Source organism: Oryctolagus cuniculus, chromosome 1, assembly GCF_051225735.1.
Source record: "Oryctolagus cuniculus isolate XC-2025 breed Fujian yellow rabbit chromosome 1, ASM5122573v1, whole genome shotgun sequence".
NCBI lineage: Eukaryota > Metazoa > Chordata > Mammalia > Lagomorpha > Leporidae > Oryctolagus > Oryctolagus cuniculus.
The window spans coordinates 204,470,956-204,489,358 of record NC_142867.1 but is presented as its reverse complement, the minus strand read 5'-3'; the positions used below and the strand labels follow the sequence as shown (position 1 = coordinate 204,489,358).

General features: G+C 41.3%; 1 protein-coding gene across 4 annotated transcripts in view; it reads right to left on the bottom strand.

The window, feature by feature from the left end:
• LOC100347865 (myb/SANT-like DNA-binding domain-containing protein 3) overlaps positions 1–18,403 on the bottom strand; it is a 178,689-nt gene that overhangs the window by 23,942 nt on the left and 136,344 nt on the right. For all 4 annotated transcript variants that reach the window (XM_089301180.1, XM_089301188.1, XM_089301194.1 and 1 more), the window contains 2 exons: positions 10,521–10,669; positions 8,579–8,644 (listed from right to left, as the gene is read on the bottom strand). In XM_089301180.1, coding sequence (XP_089157306.1) covers positions 8,579–8,644; positions 10,521–10,669 — 215 coding nt within the window. The remainder of the gene's footprint in view (positions 1–8,578; positions 8,645–10,520; positions 10,670–18,403) is intronic.

Sequence of the window (18,403 nt, the reverse complement as noted above, 5' to 3'; positions counted from 1 at the left end):
GATTAAACCCTGAGAGTGCCTGTTTCTACCAGAACACTTCCAGGGATAAAGAATTCATCATAGTTCAACTTATTCCAATACCATTAGATTTCCCTTATGTTGAATGAATTATTCCTTTAAGTTTGTATAGATTTCCCCATATTCTTTCATCTACTCCTCCACTGCCCACCATCCTTTTACTCTTAAGGTCAAAGTTCCCTGCCCCTTCATCCTTTTTTGAACAAATTTAGGTTTTAACTATCTTTAAGGATGGGGTTCAGTACTAACCCCATGGTATTTAAGTGTTTAGTAGGACAGAACACTTCCCTTTATTGAAGATGCTCTTAATACAGATTCATGTATAAATGGCTCCCAGTGTGAATCTAATGATAGGGGTTTCAGCAGAGAGAATGTAGCAAGTAGTGTTTAAACTTAGATCTCCAGTCATCTAAAAAGTATCTGCTAAGCACCTGTTATGTTCTAGGCACTATGGTATTTCCTGGAGTTTAAGGCAACGGCAAAATAAACGAAGTACAATGACCCACTATGCAACTGAATATGTGAAACTGCTACTTGGAAAAAGATCAAGGTAGAGAAGTGTGAGGGTTCCCCAAGGTAATAACTGAGAATAGGTTAAATATTCTGAAGATCTAGAAAGCAAGCAAGGGAGAACAGAATCCTGGAACAGTCATGGTACAAGCAGACGAGCACCAGGGCTTAGCAACACAAAGTCTGAATCCTAGTCCTTTTCTGCCATTCTACATTAACAACAAACTCTCTGGCCGGCACCGTGGCTCACTTGGCTAATCCTCCACCTGTGGCGTCAGCACCCTGGGTTCTAGTCCTGGTTGCTCCTCTTCCAGTCCAACTCTCTGTTGTGGCCTAGGAGGGCCCAAGTGCTTGGGTCCCTGCACCCGCATGGGAGACCAGGAGGAAATACCCAGCTCCTGGCTTCAGATCGGTGCAGTGCCGGCTGTAGTGGCCATTAGGCGAGTGAACCAACAGAAAGGAAGACCTTTCTCTCTGTCTCTCTCTCATTGTCTATAACTCTCTCTCTGTCTCTCTCTCACTGTCTAACTCTGCCTGGCAAAAAACAAACAAACAAAAACAACCTCTTGATTTCAGGTGTATCTGCAAAATGAGCACGTGATTGTTAAAAACAGCAAGTATACTACCTGCCCCCACTTTATAGATGTGATCAATGAGGCTCAGAGAAATGAGGCCACACAGCTTTAACATGTAGACCAAGTCTGACTCCAGAGCACAAGCTCTTAGCCATTACTCTGTGATCACACTGAGCTACCCTAGGAGATGTGTATGGAATGAACAAAAGTAAAATGTGCAAGCAGCTGCTCCCTGGGCCAAGGAAATTAGACAACTTCAAAAAGGAAAGATGAAAAGGCTTTAAAGATGTTATAAAGTACAGCTTCTGAAAGAAGAGCAGAGAGGAAGCCTCCACACAGTAAGAACTGGGTACAAAACAATCCCCCTCTAAACAATGCGCTTGGGCAAGTGGTGACAGGCTCTGGGAGCAACAACTGCAACACTAGTCTGAACAATGCTCGTGTGTGTGACAAAAAGTACCCCTGGTCACCCAGTGGCTCCTGCCACACACAGAAGCTTTTGGAAACATGCCCCAGCAGCCGCAGAGTTTCCAAATACAAAGGGTACCATGGTTCTAAGTGATGATGTGAGAAGAAAGCCCAGCGCCAGATGGCTTATCTGCAAAGGCTTGTTCCATGGGCTCTCTGTCTGGGCCTTCCCATGCACAATCTAAAGAGAATGTGAGGAGCTGCAACTGCACCTAGAAGGGAAACAGCTGAGGCCACAACTACATCAACACTGCAGCAGTAGCTCTAGGGTCCATTAGTTCTATAAATCCCATAAAAATCCTAAATATTCTATTTTCCTTCCTCTATACAATTCTGCACCCAAACCTTTATCACTGAACCTAGTTCCCTAAACCTAGCTTCCTTAGATCCCATTTAAGAATTGATCTAGATATGAATTCCTATGCCCTCCAACACCTCTCACCTGCTCATGCTAAATGCCCTGACCTCCATTCCAACCCCTAGTCTCCTCACTCTATCAGAAAAATGCCTTTTCTAACATGAATCAACTTACCCACCTCCTCAGCCATTACTTTAGAAAGCAGATTTTTCATCTCCCTGAAACCATGACCACATTATTTCCTGGAGCCCCTGTCCTTCCCCCTTCCTGTGATCTGCTTACTGTTCAGTTTAGTGTTGTAAATTATACTCAAGAAAACTGTAGGGAGCAGGCATTTGCCCTGGAGGTTGAGATGCCACTTAGGACATCCATGTCCCATACCACAGCACCTGAGCACAAGTCCTGGCACTAATCCCAAGTTTAGACTCTTGTTAATGCACACCTGAGAGGCAGCAGTGGTGGCTCAAATGGCTCGACCCTTGTTACCCACATGGAAGGCCTGTATTACATCTCCAGCCCCCAGCATCAGCCCAACCCAGCCCTGACCATGACAGGCATTTAGGAAGTAAACCAGCATATGGGAGCTTGCTCTGTCTCTCTCCTTCTACATGCACAATCCTCCATCTCTCAAATAATTTTTAACAATCCCTCAAATAATTTTTAAACTGCATTTAAAAATCCGTGAAGTGAAGATAATGATGATCACACATATGGATGTATTCAGACAAAACAAGAATGAAAATGCGGATAACCACTGAAGGTGAGCATTGAGTGCTAAAGGGCTCACTACACTCCTGTTAACATGTCTTTGAAATTTTCTAAAATAAAGTTTTTTCTAAACAACACATACTCATCTCCCACATACCTCATGCTCAATCATCGTATCTTTTATGACTTCAACACCTGCAGCAGAGTTCTGACACCCAATTTCAATATTTAACATAGGTTTTTCAATAGCCCAAAGGAGCTCTAATTTGGCCCCTATTCTGGACATTAGAATCCCCAATTCACAAGCAGTCTGTTCAAAGAGTTCAATTGCAAAAGACCTCCTTTCACTGAGTACTACCTTCCAATCTTTCCAGCTTTGTATTAGTGTTGTGTTCCTGCTTTTCAATCTGTGACCCCATCCCCAGATCCCTGCTTTCTACCCAGTTTTGCAGACATGAATATTTGCTAAGGATTCCTATAAATCTTGAGAAAAAATAAATAAAATTTGATGAGTAAAAAAATACAACAAGAGTCTCCTTCTGACCTTTGTTTCTTTATTACTAGAACACTTCTTAATTCTTGATAATTTTGGGTTTCATCTTCATAACTTCATAGTCCATAACTTCATGGTCCAGACGGCGCTGCAGCTCACTAGGCTAATCCTCTGCCTTGCGGCGCCGGCACACGGGGTTCTAGTTCCGGTCAGTGCACCGGATTCTGTCCCGGTTGCCCCTCTTCTAGTCCAGCACTCTGCTGTGGCCAGGAAATGCAGTGCAGGATGGCCCAAGTGCTTGGGCCCTGCACCCCATGGGAGACCAGGATAAGTACCTGGCTCCCGCCATCGGATCAGCGCGGTGTGCCGGCCGCAGCGCGTCGGCCGCAGCAGCCATTGGAGGGTGAACCAATGGCAAAGGAAGACCTTTCTCTCTGTCTCTCTCTCACTGTCCACTCTGCCTTCAAAAAGAAAAAAAAGAAATTCCATGGTCCATGTTCTAAGATTGTTAATGATCTCCTCTTCTTCAGATTCAAAGCATGGTTTAGTCCCTGTCCACTAATATCCCACTGCAGAAATTTAAATTATTATACACCTTTCTCTTGCAGCATCTGTGCTACTGTTCTCTTCATGGAATTTTTTTTAAGATTTATTTTATTTATGTGAAAGGCAGAGTAACACAGAGAATGACACAGAGAAGAGAAAGAGATCTTCCACCTGCTGGCTGAAATGGCTGGGGCCAGGCCACACCAAACACAGGAGCCAGGAACTCCATTCTGGTCTTACCACATGGTGGCAGGGCCCAAGTACTTGGGCCATATTCTGCTGCTTTGCTAAGTGCATTAGTGGGGAGCTGGATGGAATGCAGAGCAACCAGGACTCATCCCGTATTCTGAAATGGTATGCCAGCACTGTGAGTGGCAGCTTAACCCACTGCACCATAGCAGCCGCCCTAGCTTCCTTCTGGATCCTCTTTCTGCTTCATTTCAAGCTGGGCCTTATTTCCTTCTTAAGTAACAGGGCTGCCCGACAGAACTTTCTGAAAGTACCATATCTGTGCTGCCTCAATGGTAGCAACTGGTCACGTGAGGCAACAGAACACTTTCAACAGGGATAGTAGGATTTCATTTTAATGAATTTAAATATTCACATGTAGTCAGTGGCTTCTGTACTACACAGTACAGCTCTACAATCTCCCTCATTCATTCTCACAGCTTCAATTAACCAAATACAAGGATAGCATAGCTCTCAAACTTATGCTAAACAAAGTCACCTGGATAAGATACACAAGTAAGTCAAATTCCAAAATACAATTAATCATCTCCACTATCAACTCTTCTTTAAAAAAAAAAAAAGATTTATTTACTTATTTGAAAGTCCAAGTTACAGAGAGAGAGAAGGAGAGGCAGAGAGAGAGAGAGAGGTCTTCCCTCTGATAGTTCACTCCCCAATTAGCCGCAATGGCCAGAGCTACACTGATCCGAAGCCAGAAGCCAGGAACGTATGCCAGGTCTCCCACACAGGTGCAGGGGCCCAAGGACTTGGGCCGTCTTCTACTGCTTTCCCAGGCCAGAGTAGAGAGCTGGATCAGAAGAGGAGTAGCCAGGACTCGCACTGGCACCCATATGGGATGCCGGCACTGCAGGCTATAGCTTTACCTGCTATGCCATAGTGCCAGCCCCTCCACCATCAACTCTTAACCTTATCTTACCTCCAGACACTTCTCTCCTCCCCAGAGGCTTAGTTCTATAAATAAAATCCACCATCCAAGCCATCTGAGCTTAAGTCTTAGTCACTTTTAATTCTTCATCTCTCACATCTAAACAGATGTCTTATTCCTTGCTTATTGACCTAACTGAGCTCCCTGGATCCATTTCAATGTACATAATAAGCACAGTGTTCCTTCTAGGTGCCACTCACTCAAATGGGTAACTTTGTAGCTTTGCCTTTTTCAAATATATAAGAAACAGGACTTGTAAGTGCTATCCAAAAATAAAGTCTAAATTTCCGGAGAGAGAGTGGTGCTCAAGAAATTACACAATCTAACTCCAAGTTGCCTTTCAAGCCTTGTCTTCTACTTCTACCTCTTAAGTCCCCTTCTCTCCACCAAAAAAGGATACCTTATCATTGTCCTGTCACAGTGTTTATGTCCTCATCTCTGCTCAGGCTCTTTTCTCCTCTTTAAATATTCTTTTACCTCTGGTTCAGATCCTAACCAGGCTTCCAGCTTCACTCCATTTCCACCTCTTCCATGACATCTCTCAGATCCTCACTGTCCCCCAACAAGGAAGAATCTCATTTTTGCTGAATTACCATTATACTTTTTAACTGTACAACATTTATGACAATAATCAACTTAATTTCTGCTTTGTTAGAAGTTAGCTATATCCATTTCTTATTATATCACAAACTCTCTCAAGAAGCATATCATGTATTAAACAGCTCCCCACTCACAAATGGTGCCTGGTAAAACAGTATAAATTAGGCACATAATAAATAATATCTACTGATTATGACAATTTCATTTAAATTACAGATCAATTCTTATGTGTTAAGAAATTCAGTATCTCAAAAGTGACCTCAGCACTAAATTATCAACATATAATTATATTATTTTATGACTTTATGGTAAGCACACAAATGTTTGTGCATACACAGTTCCCCAAATTGCCTTAAGTATGAGATTCTAAATAGTGAAAAATGGTCTTCCTGGCTTACTCACGTCTTGCCAGTATAGAGAATAAAACTGTGCTCATCTATTATGTCTCCTATGGGAATACAGCAGGTTTCCTATTTTAAATACAGAACTTTGTATCAACAAAAGAAAGTGGTATTTCAGGGGCTCTCTGGATACAATTGATTCAGGTTTGGTATGTTTCAAATAAAGGAAGAAACAAATTAGTCAACAACAACACAAGCTGCCCTTCATGTCATACACCATTCCAACCAGTGGTGTCTATTATCTCATTAATTTTTTTTAAATAGAATGGCTTTTCTGTTTTAATTTTATTTGATAGGCAGAGAAAGAAACAGAGGGACAGAAAGATCTTCCCATCAACTGGTTCACTCCCCAAATACCTGCAACAGGCAGGGCTGGGCAGGCCAAAGCCCATGCAGGTGACAGGTACCCAAGTATCTGAATTGTCACCCGCTACCTCCCAGGGTGTCCATTAGCAGGAAGTCAGATCAGAGGCATAGAAGCTAGATCTCAAACCAAGCACCTTGACATGGCATGCAGGCATTCCAAGCAGCAATTCAACTGCTGCATCAAACACCCACCCTGCATTTAAGTTTTCGTAAACCCTACAACAGGTACTATTACCATTTCCGTTTTACATTTTCTTTAGAAAGTGGCATAAAAAATAGGTCATGTCTTTTTTAAAAACATTCATTAGTATAACCAAACAAAATGGGTAGAGGTGCATTTGCGATAGAGCAATTATATAGAAGTCATGGTCTGGCCAGCGTCATGGCTCACTTGGTTAATCCTCTGCCGGCAGCGCCAGCACCCTGGGTTCTAGTCCCGGTTGGGGTGCTGGGTTCTAGACCCGGCTGGGGCACCGGATTCTGTCCCAGTTGCTCCTCTTCCAGGCCAGCTCTCTGCTGTGGCCCGGGAGGGCAGTAGAGGATGGCCCAAGTGCTTGGGCCCTGAACCCGCAGGGGACACCAGGAGGAAGCACCTGGCTCCTGGCTGCGGACTGGCACAGCGCGCCAGCCATGGCAGCCATTTGGGGGAAGAACCAATGGAAGGAAGACCTTTTCTCTGTCTCTCTCTCTCTCACTGTCTAACTCTGCCTGTCAAAAAGAAAAAAAAAAGAAGTCATAGTCTAAGAAAGCAAAGATCTAGACCTGCTTCAGTTAACTAGGTATTATCTCACTGAGCCTCAACATTCCCTCTAGTCTAGTGCTCTTCTTATTGGAGAAGTTGAAAAAATCAAATACAATAACATGTATGAAAAATAAGTATGGGGGACAGCGCTGTGGCGTAGTGGGTAAAGCCTCCGCCTACAGTGCCGGCATCCCATATGAGCAATGGTTCAAGTCCCGACTGCTCCACTTGCAATCCAGCTCTCTGCTATGGCCTGGGATAGCAGTAGAAGATGGCCCAAGTGCCTGGACCCCTGCACTCACATGGGAGACCTGGAGGAAGCTCCTGGTTCCTGGCTTCAGATCTGCACAGCTCCAGCTGTTGCGGCCAATTGGGGAGTGAGAGTGAACTAGCAGATGGAAGACTTCTCTCCCTCCCTCCCTCCCTCTCTCTCTCTGCCTCTCCTTCTCTCTCTGTGTAACTGTAACTTTCAAATAAATAAATAAATTTTTTTTAAAAAATAAAGAAAGAAAAATAAGTATGAATAACTATGGACTTGAAATCAAAGGACCTGGAATCCAGCCTCTACTCTGACCTTTACTAGAAATGAGACTTTGTGCAAATAAATCCTGCGGCTTCTTTGAACACCACTGATTCTTTTGACAAGAATGGAGCACCTGCCTACACACTAGACATTTTGCTTGGCATTGGGGTACAAAGTGGATATGACAGATATGGTCTCTCCTGGCCTCACAGAACTCATAGCCCAGAGGGGATACAGATGAGTAAAAAGACAATCATAACACAGCAAGTTAAGTGCTCAGACAGAGGAGTGTATAAGAGAGGCACACAATCTAGATTTAAGGGTCCAGGAATACTTGAACGTAAATGACTTCTCAGCTGAGAACAAAAGGATGAGTGGGAGTTACTGAGGCAGAAGAAAGAAGTTTCAAAGACTGGGCACAGAGGTTAAGTGTTAATAGTAGAGTCTAGGGAAAAAAAGATTTTTTTTTAAGCATATAAGGTTACCTCAAAAAGTTCATGGAAAATAAAATTAGAAGATTATTGTATTTTAGTGCCTAAAATTTCAAAATCCATAAACAGTTTTTATAATACACATTTTCCCTTCACTTTTTAAAAAAATTTTGACAGAGAGATACAGAGAAAAAGCTTGCATTCAGTGGTTCATTGCCCAATATCTGCAACAGCTAAGAGCCAAGAGCTCAATCCAGCTTTCCCTAACATGGGTGGCAGGGACCCAATTACTTGCTGTTTCCCAGGTTCACCTTAGCAGAAAGCTAGACCTGGAAACACAGCCAAGACTCAAACCCAGGCACTCCAAATTGTGACACGGACAACTTCACTAGCATCTTAACTGCTAAGCCAAACACCCACACTACCATGACCTTTCTGAAATGCCTGAGAACCTAAAATTACCTCAATACATTTTCCAATTTTAAAAAACTATATGAGAACACTCCATAAATGGAAGCACCTTAGCTGTTTCAGTCATAACCAACTGCATAACATATATTACTACCGAGAGCAAAGCTGGAGGAATTGCTACAATGGAAAGGGAAGTACTAAGCATAGCTAGTAAGCAATAGTTTGTCTACACTGAGAAAATCATGATTCAGTACCTTTCACATCTGGTCGATATTGTAGTCCATCATCTTTCTTTCCCAGCAAACTAGTGTCATCTGTCTCTATAAGAGAAAACAGTTTTCAGATTAAGATGCATACAATGCTAAAGTCACATAATCAAACTCCCAATTATTCCAAATGCTTCAGGTCTTTCTGAACTCTCTGCTCACTTACCCTGATCACAGTTCCTGTCCCTCTTTTTTCTAATTGACAGTTAACAGTCTACATATGTATTGTGCTCAACATGATGCTTTGAAGTACATAAACACCGTGGAATGGTTTCCACCATTCTCTTGATCAGCTATGCCACATCTGTCTCAGGTCTCAGCACATCCTGGGTATGTAGGCTCTCTGCATGATTAACAGTTTAATTTCACTAAGACTTCAGCTCAAATTTCACCTCCTTTAAAAGTCTTGTCTGCGCAAACTACAATAACACACACCTTGAAAAGGCTGACCTTTTCTCCGAGGAACAATAGCCTCAACATTTACCTTCTTTCCTACCAACGTTTCCTTGGAAACCTCTGATTAAGAGGCATGTGAAATCAAAGTTGTGTTATTGAACATTCACTACAAAAAATGACCCCTGATTTGTGAATCGCACCTGAGCCATAAATACCTGTTAGTATTTGGCTTCAGTTTTCCAGCATAAAGTGATGAGGCAAAGAGAAGGGACAGTCAGTTTTGGATGGAAAAATGATAGTGGAACTAAGCTAAAACTTGAGGACCAACCACTCTAAAGCAGACTAAATCTGTATGAATTTCTATTAAAATTCTCAAACTTGGGAAATTACCGTGAATTGGAAATTACAGAAAGACCCACCATTCAAACATGCACCAGTTCCACAGAGAAGATATTCTTCCTCTCAGCTATTCTTATCACCGTAAGTCTCAATATCACACTATGAAAGAAAAGCAAACCATACTTTTCTTCATGATCAAAACCAGGTGGACTATGTCCTGAAAAGGGACCTCAGCAGGCCAACGGCTTTCTCTATGATGCTCACACCCGACTCCTACCTGGAAATTCTCTGACGAACTTCCTGGGCACACTTTGGTAGCCTGGACCACAGTTACTGCCATCAGTTACTCAGCATGTCACAAATAATTTAGTTACCGACATAAAGTACCAAACTTTGGTTTACAATCTTTTTCCCTTAGCTCAGACAAAAAAAAAATCTTTTTAAAATTTTCAAAGAAGGCAGGGTAGGGGCAGGTAGAAGTAGTAAAGCCAGAAAGTCATACAGATTTTCAATTCTAACCCATGAGAATGTCCCTGGTCCTCCTGTGTTCTCGAGGAACTGATCCAATATCCCTGTCCATTTGGAAACTACTGAGGAAGGAAGACTTGACGTAGCCTTTGACTTCAGTGACTATGGACATTTCTAGGAGCAGGGGAAAACAACAATTCATAGGGCATTATGGTTTCTAGACTATAAAAAAAAGAAAGACAAACAATTTTAAATTGAAGGTAATATTTTCCATTATACTCTGTAACTTCACTGCAAAATCTATAATTGTATAAAACATACATAGGGAAAAACTACAGAGAAAATGTGAAAACTAATTACTATATAATATGTAAAAAAAAGCTTAGAAATATATGATAACACTTAAAGTTTTACTACAATTCAAATAAGCTAAGTCTTAAATAGTTATAATCATTATAAATTTGAGATCACCTTGGAACTTCATCTATAACTGCATATTAGAATCAGCTTCATAACTAAATTACCAAGAAACATGTTTTATGTCTTGAGAAGATGAAAATAAATGAAAAACATATTTAGATTAGTAACAGAAGAAATTCTGAAATATGTGGTAACAAAAGAAGATAAACCTTCAGGGATTTGTTTTACAAATTTGGAAGACTGCCAAATAAGATTACAGAAATATAACATTAAAGACACATCTCTGGATGGGTGGAATGGGTTTTACCTTTGCAATAGCCAAGATGCCTTATATCAATTTGTTCTTGCTTTATACAAGATGCCTCTCGAACAAAACAGGGATTGTTATAGGAACTCCCATCAGAAGCACACACAGGATTAAGACTGTATCCACTGCAATCTATATTACATACACACCTGTTGGGAAAGACAACAATTACCTATATTTTACAATACAAGGTTTTACAGTTCTGTAACAGGGGAAAAAAGCAACTCTTCTTGTTTTTCTGCTTTCTGTAACAGAAGTCAATACAATGTTTTTAAGTCACTGATCAAAGTTTAACTAAAGTGAAAACTAAATCAAAATTTTCTTTCAGGAGAGGATTTGTAGATAATTTCAACTAGATATTATTGCTCCAATGGTTTCTCTAGAATTTTTTTATCTAGATAAAATAATCAGGAGATATCAATTAACAGTATTAGTTAAAAAGCAAAATGGCATTAATAAAAAGGCAAAATTATGAGTCAAAGGTTATGAGTCTAAATCCTACCACTACTAAATTAATCAGATTTACCAATCTAGATTTTTCTTCTCTTAGTTTTGTCTGTAAAATAGAGATGAAAATAATAGTAATTATTATTATTTTGTTTTTTCTGCAAAATAGATGATAATAATAATAATTATTGTATGTATACTTCATCAAATAGCTGGGAGGACTGAAAAAATCATAGATACTAAATATGTAAAAAAGAAACACTCAATGTATTCTCTAGCTACAAATCCACCTATATAACTGAGTGTGCAGGCAACACTGATCACCCTACTACCGAGAAGCCCAACAAAGTCCAAGGCATGATATTTTTCTCTAAGAAATAGTAAAACCTAGCTGGGAAAGGGAAAATAAAACCAATCCAAAAAAAGACCCCTGTTTCCATCAACATCTTAAATTAGGAACCTTTACTAAAACTCCCATTGAAAATAACAGAAAGTACTAGATAAATCATTCTCTTAAATGCATTCATAACCAGGTGAGAAAGCCAGGACTATTCAGGACAAAGCCAAATGAAAGCAGGAATAAAGAAAAGACAACTGAATGTTCCATAGGCTCTGATTTTCACCCAGAAGGCGTTTGCCAGACCTGGCAAATTCAATTATCAAACGTATGCCCTTGCAGGCCTCTGGGAACAGGGGACTACTAACACTGAACCACCTACGCTAGGAAGTCTGGAGGGCTCAGAGGAGCTGGAACCACAAAAGGCAGGAGGGCAAACAGAAATGAGCTGCCATTTCCCAAAGAGACTGTTTCAAAAATAGAGAGACTGTCCAGAGCTATGGCATTCATTGAAGAGAGAAAAAAAAGCACCTCCCCAGAGAATTCAAACCCACAAGCCAGCCTTGGGTAATTACAACTTAAAATACTATTTGGGGGACCAGCGCTGTGGGGTAGAGGGTAAAGCTGCTGCCTGTAGTGCCAGCATCTCATATGGGTGCTGGTTCGAGTCCTGGTAGCTTCACTTCCTATCTAGCTCTCTGATATGGCCTGGGAAAGCAGCAGAAGATGGGTCAAGTCCTTGGGCCCCTACACCCTCATGGGAGAACCAGAGGAGACTCCTGGCTCCTGGCTTTGGATGGGCCTAGCTCTGGCTGTTGTGGCTATTTGGGGAGTGACCAGTGGATGGAAGACCTCTCTCTCTGCCTCTGCCTCTCTGTAACTTTGCCTTTCAAATAAATAAATCTTTAAAAAAATACTATTTGGTTGTTCCAAAAAACCTCATGGCCAGGATTCATTTTAAGGGGGCAAGAACTAAAAGGGGCCAAGGCAATTGACAGAAGCAAATGCAACCTTTTTTGGAGAAACTTACCTTTGTCCAGACCTCAAAGATTTTCTACAGACAATTCTGAGAAAAATAAGTGGAGCTTCCTCCCTCTTCTCTCCCCCCGCCTCTCTCTGTCTCTCTCTCTTACACACACGCACAATCACACACACATACACAAATTAAAGAAATTTTTAAAAGACCCAAACAGAATTCCCATGAAAGTATACTATATTACGAGAAACAAAATAATTCAGTGGATGGGCTTAATACCTAAAACAAACTAAGGGAGATGCAGTGAACTGGGGGACTGGAATTGTTGTCTAGGCCACAGACATCAAAGAAAAGGATCAGATGAAGAAAACAGTAAGAGACATAAGAGATCATAAAAATCTGATGAAATTCCAAGGGGTGAAGAGAATGAGGCAGGGCAATATTCTCGCAATTTCCTTTTGAATTTTCTAAAACCTACCAAAAAAAAAATCACTAATCTAAATTTCCAAGAAATCCAAACAAGATTTTAAGAATGATTCCCATTACTAGAATATCATAGTAGATTGTTCTAACAAAAAAAAGGAGAATTTTTTTAAGATTTATTTATTTACCTGAAAGGCAGAGTTACCAAAAGGCAGAGAGAGAAAGAGAGAGTCTGCCATCCGCCGGTTCACTCCCTGGTTGGCCGCAATGGGCGGAAGCTGCGCCAATCTGAAGCCAGGAGCCAGAAGCTTCCTCTGGGTCTCCCACACAGGTGCAGCAGCCCAAGGACTTCAGCCATCTTCTACTGCTTTCCCAGGCCAGAGCAGAGAGCTAGATCAGAAGTGGATCAGCTGGGACTTTAACTGGCACCCATATGGGATGCCGGCACTGTAGGCAGCAGCTTTACCCACTACGCCACAGTGCCGAGCCGGCTAATTTTTAAGTTGATATTTTGTATGGCCCACAAATGATGACATAAATATCCAAATGGCCCTTGGCAAAAGAAAAAAGAAAAAGAAAAGAAAAAAAAAGGCTTCCCACCCCTGCTCTAAAGGCTGTAGAAAAATTATACCAGCGCCAGTTACAGTCCCAGCTGCTCCTCTTCCAATCCAGCTCTCTGCTAATGGCCTGGGAAAGCAGTGGGAGAGGGCCGCAGTGCTTGGGAGGCAACAGATTATGTAGTATTGGTGTTCCTGACACCCCCTGATATATCCAGAGTGAGTTCTAGGCTCCTGGTATGGGCCTGGCCCATTTTAGCCATTGCAAGCATTTTTGGAGTCAATCAGGGAATGGAAGAACTTTCTGTCTGTCTGATTCTCTGCCTTTCAAATAAAAATAAAAAATTAACAACTTTTAAAAAGAACTCAAAATCAACCAAAAGCCAAACAATGTATTACTTATGGAGATATATAGTGAAACTATAAAGAACAGAAGAGAATGAGTTACACAAAATGCAGTATAGCACATGAGTGGGCAAAAGACTACAGTAGGAGAGTAGACAAGACCCTGAAATGTTGATAAAATTCTATTTCTTGGCATGGGAAGCAAGATTCACAAGTGCTCACATTATTTTTGTGCATTAAACCAAATAAGCAAGTTTTCATTTACCTTTGAATACATGCTATATACTTCACAATTTTAAAATTAAGCCATCACAAAAAACCTTAAAATTCATAATAGTCACTAATGTTAAGTTAAATATAATGTAATTATATTTAAAAATTTAATTACAGGAAAACAAGAATAATCAGAGAATGAACTGGGAAGTTAGCTAATCAGAGAAGATGAGTTCAGATAACACTTTGGTTAAGAGAAGGAGTGCACAAACAAATGGGGAAAGCAACAATCTACTCTTGTGTGGGTGAAAACAAGTGCACAAACATTTAGTCATGGTTCCTCTGTATCGGAACACACACTGAAAGAGTGCCACAGCTGAAAAGGAGCTGAGAAAGCCATGGATTCCAAACTTCAGGCAATGCAGAGCTCCTCTCAGCACTATCTGTGACCTCACTGACTCATAGCTCCTGCCGGAGCATCTGTAATGAAGGAATGCCTGATACCTCACCACGGCAGTACATTTCACAACTGAGTAAATGCCTTGGATTGAGCCAGAAATCTGCATCCCAGTAACTCTGTTCAGATCAGATTCTACCCACTGTCTCCAATCTTAGCCTGTGAATCCACACATAAGAAGCCAAAAATATCATCCAGAATCTCCCTTTAGTCAAAGATAATCCTCTTATTGCATGTAAGTTTGTGCTTATCAGGACTAGACCTCTCACGTTTATCCAACAATGCCTTATTTGTTGGGGCCAGCATTGTGATGTAACAGCTTAAGCCACCACCTGCAATGCCAGCATCCCATATGGGCACCGGTTTGAGTCCTGGCTGCTCCATTTCCAATCCAGCTCTTTGCTAATGTGCCTGCAAAAGCAGAAGATGGTCCAAGTCTCTGGGCCCCAGCAGCCACGAGGGAGACCCAGAAGAAGGTCCTGGCTCCTCGCTTCAGCCTGGCCCAGCCCAGCCCAACCCAGCAGTTGCAGCCATTTGGGGAGTGAACCAACGGATGAAAGATCTTTCTCTATTTCTCTCTCTCAATAACTCTTTCAAAAATAAATATATAAATATTTTTAAAAATACCTCATTTGTTATAGTGCTCAAACCTCCCAATCTTACTGATCATGTCCCAGCTTTGGTATCTCTTAATATGTGAGGCCAAGAATGAAACAGTGATTACAGAACAGTGAAATTATTATCTTAATGAATACCATGCATACAAAATGCAGTCAGGATTGTATTAATGTTTCCACTAGCTACATCAAACTTTAAATCCATACTGAAGTTCTTAAATATACCTATCTCTGTATGTATGGTCTGCAAAACATAATTGGTTATCCTCTGGATCCCAACGTTAGAATTTTACTTTTATCTTCATCACATTTAGATTATCTAGAGGCCAGTGCTGTGGCACAGCAGGTTAAAGCCCTGGCCTGAAACACCGGCATCCCATATGGGTGCCAGTTCTAGTCTTGGCTGCTCCTCTTCTGATCCAGCTCTCTGCTACGGCCTGGGAAAGCAGTAGAAGACAGCCCAAATCCTTGGGCCCCTGTACCCGGAAGAAGCTCCTGACTCCTGGCTTTGGATCGGCACAGCTCCAGCTGTTGCAGCCATCTGGGGAGTGAACCAGCAGATGGAAGACCTCTCAGTCTGTCTCTACCTCTCTGTGTAACTCTTTCAAATAAATAAAATAAATCTTTTATAAAAATTTAGATTTTTTTATTTTTTAATTTTTTTTTGACAGGCAGAGTGGACAGTGAGAGAGACAGACAGAGAGAGATTTTTTTATATCTAAATATGTTGAAATTTTCTGGACTCTAATTCTATCATCTAATATATTTCTTAGGTAGACATATTCATAATTTCACATGAATACTTTGTGCTTTTATCCAATTCATCAATAAAAGCACTGACTACAATAGGATAAAGACAGAGCTATGTGTCATTTCCTTGGAAACCTACTTTTACCACTTACAAAAAAAAATCCATTACTTTATTTTTATTTATTAATGTTCATTTTATTTAAAAAGCAGAGGGAGAGATAGACAAGGATAAATTTTCCAACTATTGGTTCACTCCCCAAATACCAGCAACAGCAGGGGCTGGGCCCAGAATTCAATCCAGTTTTCCCTCATGGGTGGCAGGGACCCAAGCACTCGAACTATTATCTGATACCTCCCTGGGTGTACAGTATCAGGAAGCTACACATCAGAAGTGGAACTGAACCAAGCTCTCCAATACGGGATGCAGGCATCCCAAGTGGCAACTTAACCAAGCACTGCATGCCCATCCCACTGAACTGCTTTTTTCATAAAAACTGTCTGTTGAGCTGTCCTAATTCTCTTTAAAAAATATTTATCTATTTGAAAGTCAAAGTTCTTTTTTTTTTTTTACAGGCAAAGTGGACAGTGAGAGAGAGAGAGACAGAGAGAGAGAAAGGTCTTCCTTTTGCCATTGGTTTACCCTCCAATGGCCGCCACAGCAGGCACACCACACTGATCCAAAGGCAGGAGCCAGGTGCTTATGCTGGTCTCCCATGGGGTGCAGGGCCCAAGCACTTGGGCCATCCTCCACTGCACTCCCGGGCCACAGCAGAGAGCTGGCCTGGAAGAGGGGCAACCGGGACAGAATCCGGCACCCCGACCGGGACTAGAACCTGGTGTGCTGGCGCCGCTAAGCGGAGGATTAGCCTATTGTGCCACGGTGCTGGCTCTGAAAGTCAAAGTTCTTAACCCTAATGGTAGAGTTGGAAACGTGCCAGGGGATTCCAATTCAATCCAATCAAGGTGGTATGTACTAATGCCATCTCACTAGTCAAAGTGATCAGTTTCAGTTCATAATTGATCATAATGATAGGATTAAATATCAAAGGGATCACATAAACAAGACTAGTGTCTGCTAATACTTACTGATAGAATTAAAAAGGAGAGAACAATCCAACATGGGAAGTAGTCCACACAGCAGACTCACAGAATGGCAGATGTCCTAAACAGCACTCTGGGCTCAGAATCAGCCCTTAAGGCATTCAATCTGGCTAAAAGCCCATGAAAGTTTCTCAGGCATGGAAAGCCAAGACACTATGGCAAAAAAAATAACCAAATGAAATATCTCTGTGAGTGAGATCCCAGTGGAAAGAATGGGCCATTAAAGAAGGAGGTGCCTTTCTCTGAAGGGAGGAGAGAACTTCCACTTTTACTAAGGCCTTGTCTAAGTAAGATTGGAGTTAGCAAACTCAAGAGGCTTCCATGGCCTTGGCAGCTCATGACAAGAGCCTTGGGTGATTACTGACATCATAAATAAAGATTGTCAATTGTTAAATCAACAACAGGAGTCACTGTGCACTTACTCCTCATGTAGGATCTCTGTCCTTAATGTGTTGTACTATGTGAATTAATGGTAAAACTAGTACTCAAACAGTACTTTATACTTAGTGTGTCTGTGTGGGTGCAAACTGTTGAAATCTTAGTATATACTAAATTGATCTTCTGTACATAAAGATAATTGAAAATGAATCTTGATGAGGAATGGGATGGGAGAGGGAGTAGAAGATGGGATGGTTTGCAGGTGGGAGGGTGGTTAAGGGGGGGAAAAGCCGCTACAATCCAAAAGTTGTACTTTGGAAATTTATATTTATTAAATAAAAGTTAAAAAAAAAGAAAGTCAAAGTTACACAAAGAGAGCGAGAGAGGAAGAGACAGAGATCGATCAATCTTACATCTGCTGATACATTCCCCAGATGGCCACAACAGCTAGCACAGGGCCAGGCCAAAGCCAGGAACTTCATCAGGGTCTCCCATGTGTATAGGAGGGGCCCAAGTACTTGAACCATCTTCCACTGCTTTCCCCAATATGATTAGAAGGGAGCTAGATCAGAAGTGGAGCAACCAGGACATAGGGACATGAAAGGGCACCCATACAGGATGAGGGCATTGCAGGCGGCAGCTTTACTCATTAAGTCACAACACAGGCCCCCAATTAATCCCTTTTAAGGAAAGTTATTAACCAGCTGGAACTGCAATATCACCTGCCCCGCCTCTCTATGTCACGTATACCAAATCAGAATGATGAATCTCTCGCTCAGAGTCATAGAAAAATTACAGCTCAGCTAGGATCCTGTCATCTTATTATACAATCAGAAAATAAAATGAGGTCAGCTTTGGCATACCTTGTTCTTAATAATCCCACTAATATTAAAAAATCTCAACATGTGCCCACAGTTAAACAAAAAAATCAAAAGAAACTTAATGTTAAAAGGTTACTGGGGGTCAAAGATTGCAAATGGTTTTCCCATTACCAAAGCTGACAACAATGCTTTCTGTATTCAACAATGTCCAAAGATCTCTCTCATTATATAAACAAAACCTGAAGTATTAAATTAACTGTGAACCTGCTCTGCTAACAATTTGTCAAGGAATAGCCCCACGTCTCCTCAGGTTTTTGTTGCTTTCCCATTTTATTCTCAAGGCCCAGCAGAAAGGAAAAAAAGAAAATGACACTTTGTTTTGCAGACTTTTTTTATCCCTACAATATGACACAAGGTCTCTATAAAAAGTCCCATGACACTGCCCCCTAGAAATGGGCTTT